The sequence below is a fragment of the Eriocheir sinensis genome, unplaced genomic scaffold (genome assembly GCF_024679095.1).
Source record: "Eriocheir sinensis breed Jianghai 21 unplaced genomic scaffold, ASM2467909v1 Scaffold516, whole genome shotgun sequence".
NCBI lineage: Eukaryota > Metazoa > Arthropoda > Malacostraca > Decapoda > Varunidae > Eriocheir > Eriocheir sinensis.
This window is the reverse complement of record NW_026111850.1, coordinates 247037-254575: the sequence shown is the minus strand read 5'-3', so window position 1 is coordinate 254575 and position 7539 is coordinate 247037. Positions and strand designations below refer to the sequence as shown.

The 7539-nt window shown below is 45.2% G+C and overlaps 1 protein-coding gene across 1 annotated transcript; it reads right to left on the bottom strand.

The window, feature by feature from the left end:
* Positions 1-783: 783 nt before the first annotated feature.
* On the bottom strand, positions 784-3207 carry LOC126992900 (uncharacterized). The gene is made up of 2 exons (XM_050851730.1): positions 1658-3207; positions 784-1426 (listed from the first exon to the last, which is right to left on the bottom strand). Exons 1-2 carry the CDS (start codon positions 2667-2669, stop codon positions 942-944), a joined length of 1497 nt encoding a protein of 498 aa, XP_050707687.1. The 5' UTR covers positions 2670-3207; the 3' UTR covers positions 784-941.
* Between the last annotated feature and the right edge of the window lie 4332 nt (positions 3208-7539).

The window sequence follows — 7539 nt, the reverse complement described above, 5'->3', positions numbered from 1 at the left end:
CGCGGCCAGACGCCAGGCGGGAAGTGTTGCCAGCTCGCATATATTTTTGCTACATGTTCTTGTATGATCTAAAATATACTGTAACATTCTAGACTGTACTGTTCTGGATATATATAGGAGAAGAGGGCGAGAGAGTCCCAGTCCCAGTCATAGTAAGCTAGTGGTAAGTGAAGAGTCCGAGTGAAGTGTACTACTAAGGAAGAATATTAAACTACAGAAGCTGTGTAAAGTGTTTACATATCTCCCTCCCACGGAGTCTCCTGACGGCGACACGGAACCCAAGTACACGTCCGGCATAACATTATCTAATACACGTGGCCCATATTCTCAAACATTTCGAGGCTCACACACCCACATGTGATAAGGCTTTGGTAGAGGCTGGGTTAGTATTTTTATGGGCAGTTTTATGAGCCAAGTGATAGTTTTAATTTAACCCTGGATGGGTACCTAATACACGTGGAACATATTCTCAAACATTTCGAGGCTCACACACCTAATTTGTTAAGGCTGTGGTAGAGTTTGTGGTAGTATTTCCATGGGTAGTTTCACGAGCCTAGTTATAGTTTGACAAGGCTTCTATACCAGGAATGTTAGAGAACACACTTAAGAACCCGATTAATCTCCTTTGGGGCCTTGAGAAATATTTGTTGCGGGAGCCGAAAGCGTCTGAGAATACGGAGTCATTACGGACCTTGACTTGTTGAATGAGGAAGTTGGCGTGCAGTCAGTGTTACCTTGGAGTTGGAAAGAAGGGTTGTTGTTGTTTGTTTGATAAATTTATTGCACATTAGCGTCAGACAAAACAATTTTTAGCAAATGCATCAGGTTTAACTATAGACAATGGACACACACACACACACACTAAAACAGGAAGCAAGTTGATGTAATATACAGATAAGTCAAAAATTTAGAGGGACTAGTGCCACGTAGGGCACATAACATTAGGAGAATCCACCAAAACGAGGGTGGCGCACCAGGATTGTGTCGAGGAAGTCGTGGTTCAGGAGGTGGCGGCAGACAGCATCCAACGGCTGTCCCTGTGGTAGCAAACCACGAACAGTGGGGCAGGCCAGGCAGTAATGTTCGATGGTGTTCGACATCGGTGAGCAGCACAGGCGACATTTCGTAAATACAGGCTCCCCCTCCACCCCGGCGACCTGCCACGGTGGACGGTAGCCCAGCTGCAGACGTGCGGAGACAACATTATGTCTCCGAACCGTGAGGCCCCGGCGTCGGTAGGAGTATTTGTGGCGGCAGACAGACTCGTAGTGGTTGATGGTGACGCTGTGGGGCCTCTCTGCATCCCTACGACGCCGTGCAGGAAGGAAGGCGGCGGAGCGGACTCTGGAGAGATGGCAGGGCAGGGAGAGGGGGCGTCCATCACCACATGGAGGCAGACGGCAGGCTTCCTTCGCTAGGCGGTTAGCTGTGGCATTGTGATATAGACCCACATGAGATGGCACCCATAAAAATTTGACACACAACTGACGATCATTCATTAAAGATAGAAAGGACAGGATCTGTTGAACGACTTGAGGGTGGGTGGGCAGAACAGCAGACAGGGACTGAAGGGCAGGCTTTGAATCACAAATAATGGCAGCATTTACTCCCCTTTGACAAATGAGGCTGACGGCATCTAATATGGCATATAGCTCACACAATGTGGATCTGGAGTGGTCACGGAGGCGACGGCCAACCCAACCCCCAGGAGGAGGCTCCAAGTCAGGTGAGAAGACTGCGCAACCAGCCACACCGTCCGGTTGCAGTGACCCGTCAGTGTAGAGGCAGTGTGGAGCTGTGATGGAGGACGTCACTGTTGCTATGTGTTCCAGGGCCAACTGCAGCTGTAAGGGAGGCGGGTCAGACTTGGATGCTGGAGTTAGGCTTACCTTTGGCGTTGGCAACAACCACGGGGGCGGGCCTGGGGGCACGTCAGCAGCAGGAATATCCAAATCAAGACTGCGCATCAAGGAAGAGACAGACCGAATAAGAGCGCGACCAGCGGGCAATATAGGAGGAACAGGTCGAGCGGGTCCAAGCGACATCCTGATCAGCTGCGAGTAGTGGGGCGAGAGATGTGGGAAATGGAGGCACTTAACAGTGAGGCGAGTGACATTAGAATAAATTCTCTCGACCAAGGGTGGAAGACGTAGCTCGCATTGCATATTTACAATTCCGGTAGACATGGGACACCCAAGAATGACTCTCATCGCTCTGTTCTGAAATTTTTCTAAGGGCTCTAAAGTAGTTTGGGGAAGTTGTACCAAGGCAGGGGAGAGGTAATTAACAACAGAGCGAATGAAAGTAATATATATGGTCCTGGCCACAGGAATGGAGATGCCCGAAGAGTTGTTAGTGAGCCACTGGAGAGGTTGAAGCCGTCTCTGGAGGCGATCTAGCAAGTCACGGATGAGAGGATGGGCCTGGCGCCAGCCCGGCGGGGAAAATTGTTGAGATCTTGACAGGTGTGCCAAGGTAACAGTACTGGGTGCACAAGGGAATGACAGTCCCTCCAACGGTGAAGTCTGGCAGAGCGGCAGGAGGGCGGCAGGAGAATATCCTGCTCTTATCAGGAGAGACAATGATACCACAGTTAGAGGAGGACACGGAGAAGGAGGCAAGAAACAGCTGAAGATCCCTTGGTGAAGTGGAATGAACACATATATCATCAGCGTAACATGTAATCGTAATACCAGGAATGTCAGGTAGAGAAGTGAGTAGCCGATGCATCAAAATATTAAACAAAAACGGACTTAGAACACCCCCTTGAGGCGTACCAAGGAGAAAACTTCTCGAATGACTGTATGCACCACTGAAGAACACACGGGAGGTCCTGTTACTGAGGTACCCCCTAATCCACCTTAGGAGCCAACCAGATGGATAAGCATTAAAGAAAATGGATATGAGAACAGACAAGTAGATGACACAATAAAGGCAACTGAAATCATGAAGGGGCAACTGTCAGGACACTTGTGTAGGGAAAGAGACAATAGATGGGCAAAAAGTGATTGATTAGAAAGGAAATGGAAAGACCCAAGGGGATGCAATTCAATAGTTGGTGTAATGAAATTATGTAATTCTACAAGGGTTAAACTGCCCACACACGCAGAGGACTGGCGTCACGATTCTGTGAGGACAATCATTTGTGGACAAGCCTTAAGGCTTGGCATCATAGACGAAACCCCACACACACTGACAATTGGCATTAAGGATTGGCATGTGGACAAATATCAAAGCTCCAGTCGGCTGTTTTTTTTTTTTTTTTTTTTAACGTCTCGGCCTATTGCACCGGTAGGCTTCTTCCCGGTGGGTCCTGATGGTCAGGCCAGCCCGTTCTGGCACAGGCGAGTGTTTATAATGGCGCCATCTTGCATTGGCTCATGCTGCCCTCCCGGAGCTCATCTTTAATCCTAGAATCTAGATAGAGTCCGGGTTGATAGGTGGTCTTCTGAACAGCATGTGGGTAGTTTTAAGCCACTCGGCGGCGGCAGAAAAATCCCAGCTTGGTGGCACCGGGCGGGGATTGAACTCGCGTCCTCCTGAACGCGGGGCCGTCTTGCTATCTGTTCAGCCACCACCTGGGTTATGTCGCCAATAGCCTAGTCCTGATATAATATATATAGATATATATATATATATATATATATATATATATATATATATATATATATATATATATATATATATATATATATATATATATATATATATATATATATATATATATATATATATATATATATATATATATATATATATATATATATATATATATATATATATATATATATATATATATATATATATATATATATATATATATATATATATATATATATATATATATATATACACTTTATATCCCTACCAGTCTCATCCCATCCCATCCTATCCCTTCCCTTTTCTTACCTTCCATGGCCTTCTTTTCCCTTCCCTTTCCTTTCCATCCTTTTGTACCCTTTCCTTTCCTTCCTTTCTTCCCATCCCATCCCACCCTTTCCTTTCCTTTAGTTTTGTTTCGTTTCCTTCCTCTTCCCTTCCCATCCCATCCCATCCCATGCTTCCTTTCCCTTCCCTTCCTGTAATTTCGTTTCCTTTCCTAACCATCCCATTCCGTTCCTTCGCTTACTCTCCCATCTTTTCCTTCCTTCCCTTTCGTTTCTCTTCCGTTCTTTTCCTGTAAACACTGAATTAGTAGCTCGAGGAATCCAGTTATCTTTCGTTTGAACATGTCAATGATAAGTAAAAGTAATGTTTTGTCTTTAAATTGACGGTATGCCACTTCCTTATGATCACAGGTAGGTTGACTAATTGATACATACACACTTGGGTAGAACGATAGACAAGTAAACGAACCTTCGATACCCAGAAAGGAGCTTCGAAAGTGAAGATCCGCCGGTAGTGACCCACATGCCTTTAGACGGTGAGGGTGTGCCGCTGTTTCTCATTAGTATTGTTGCATTTTCACGCTCATTTCACTCACTAATCACCTGTCACGTCTACCAGGTAACTTGTGACCCTTTGACTTTATTGTGAGAGTGGAAGGAAGGCCGAGTGAGACTGGAAAAGCGTTTAAAATTGATAAGAATTGCGACCTGCGAGAGGAAGAGAGTGGATGGGAGGTATAGGAAGAAATGGCGAATCTCATTTTTAGTTAGTTTTCCGTGTGTTTACGTGTTTTACGGCGCGTGTTTGTGGCCCACGGGTGTCTTTGGGTACAGGAACACATCTCAATGCCCCTGAGTACCCGGTAACAGCCTGGCATTGAGATAAAGACGAAGGCCCGTACCTACAAAGCAATCCTAGGGTTGGCTCCTGCGGGTCCTTTCCTCCCCTCTGCTCTTCTTCTTCTTCTTTTGACCTGTAACGCTTTGTATCGCTTCTTAGGTCCTCCTCCTCTCGTTCCTCCTTTCTTATTATTCACACACCTTCCTTTTCAGTGTTACGTAATTTTCTTAACTGAAATAAAGTCACTTATCTTCACTTATTCAGACATTCTGCCACACAGTTCCAAAACCTCTCTTCCCCTCACATGTCAGCTCTAGGTAACGTAGGAGAGGAAAAAATAGGCGTTGGGGGCAGTGGCGGCTCGTCAATAGGGACTGTGAGACTGCAGCCACCCCAGTGGATTTCTTGGATTCACGAAAATAATGTTAATTTATTTATGTTTGACTATCATTCACATGAAACACCCAATCTCATATATTTATATGAAAAAAATACTGCAAAACAATGAAGAAGTACGTAAATTATTTACGATTTAATGATAAGCGCGGAGGCAGCAGGAGAGAGATACAGATATAGAGAGAGAAAGGGGGGGAGGCTTCCCGCGCGGTATGGAGAGTGTGGACTGCCTCCCACGCAGTCTTGTCTCAGCTGTTGTTGTGGGGAGGTATGTGTTCTTGCGTCGCTCTTATTTTCGATCGTGTTTTTCAATTTGCCAGGGATGATTTTAAAATATTATTGATAGTGATGGCTTGTGCTCAATTTTAATTATCGTTGATGGTATAAAATCACAGAAACATCGTATAAAATAGTATTTTTCGGTATTTTTTTTTACTCGTACACCAAATAGCCTAAGCCTGCACTGAGGAAGTCAAGCATTTACTGGTAAGATAAGGCCTAAGAAATTAAATAATTATCTATATATCTATATAATCTATGTCAATGGTATGTTAAACAATAACAATAAAAACATTTAAGATTTCATTTATGTCTGAATGTGAGACAGCCCCCCCATCAATAACAGTCACGAGCCGCCACTGGTTGGGGGACTGTGGCAGAAGGGAAGGGAAGGATAAGGAAGGAAAGGGAAGGGAAGGAAAGGAAGCAATGGGAAGGGATGGGATAGGAAAGGAAGAGGAAGGAAACAAAACGAAACTAAAGGAAGGGAGGAATTAATGGACCCACGGGAGCCAACGCCAAAATGGACTCGCCAATCTAGGGCCTATATGATCAAATTTAGTTAACTTATGAAATGGGTTTGGCCTAGGATACGGCCTAGGAGCGGGAGGTGCGGCCTAGGAACTCCCGACCTCCAGCAGCACCGCAGACGCCACCCAGGAATTATCGCCCCCAGAAAGATGCTCTTGAAGAATACGACGACGACGAACTCATCAGAAGGTTTCGCCTGGACCGTGCGGGAATTCTTTTTGTCACCGATATGGTGCGCGACGTCCTGCAGAGCCCCACGAGGAGGAGCCATGCCCTCACGCCAGAGATGAGTCATGATTCTCCTCAGGTGAGTGTTTTAAACGAGTCTTCCTTTATATCTCTTTGAATCCTTGTGAGATACAATTATAAGCATTAGTATTGGGTAATGGTGACACAGCGGGTGGGGTTTGATAATAATTAGGGGCATGTACCCCAAGACCCCAGTGTGCATGAGATGTCTTTTGTTGTAGCCCAATGTTACTCCAATGAATATGAAACCCTTCTGTTCCCTAATGAAAGGTTACAGCGGAGGTCACCCTCAAGCTGTTTGTTGTGTGTGCTCAAAGTACTCCACATAAGGCACAGAAGAGCCCCTCAAAGTGAGATGGGTCTAGTTCTGGAATAACACCCATAAATTGATCCTTCAAAGTGAGATGCATCCTTCCAAGTGAGATGGATGTATTTCTGGAATAACACCCACAAACTGATAGTACAATAGACCCACATAAGTCAGACTGATTGGGGGGAAGACTGACCCCAGACAACCAAAAATTCAAGTTATGGAAAGTTCAAACTACTGTGCCTACAGTAGTTATTTTTGTCACTCTGTATCACTAAAAATCATCATACAGTGCAGTATTATGTGCAAATTATGGCACATATGAAACGTAACAAGTTATTTAGTAAAGTGCAGTTTGGCTTCATATCTGGTTAGGGCTTCGTGGTGCAGTGGTTAGCACACTCGGCTCACAACTGAGAGAGCCTGGGTTCGATTCCCGGGCGGAGTGGAAAAAATTGGGCGGCTTTTCCAATACCCTACACCCCTGTCCACCCAGCAGTGAATGGGTACCAGGTATTAATCAGGGGTTGTGTCCCGTCTCCTGGGATCTGTTCCCTTCTCCTATAACTCCTTCCCCCTCCTGTCTCTCTCCGGCATATGACCACAGATGTTGCGCCGACTAAACGAAGCTTTTCAACTTTCATATCTGGTCGCTCTACGGTGCTACAGCTTATCAAGGTGTTAGACAGATGGACAGAGGCAATAGACAGAGGCCAGGCTGTTGATGTAGTTTATTGTAATTTTATGAAGGCCTTTGACAGAGTACCACATCATAGACTTATCAAAAAATTGTCTCTCTATGGAACTGAAGGCCAGTACACTACTTGGATAAAGCATTTTTTACTGAACAGGAAGCAGCGAGTTGTCGTTAATAGAAAAATGTCAGGCTGGAAAGAGGTCACTAGTGGTGTGCCGCAAGGCTCTGTTCTTGGTCCTTTGCTTTTTGTTTTGTTTATAAATGACCTACCTGATTGTGTGAAAAATGGTCGTGAAATGTATTTGTATGCTGATGACACCAAGATTTTTAAGACTATCAATGATGTGGA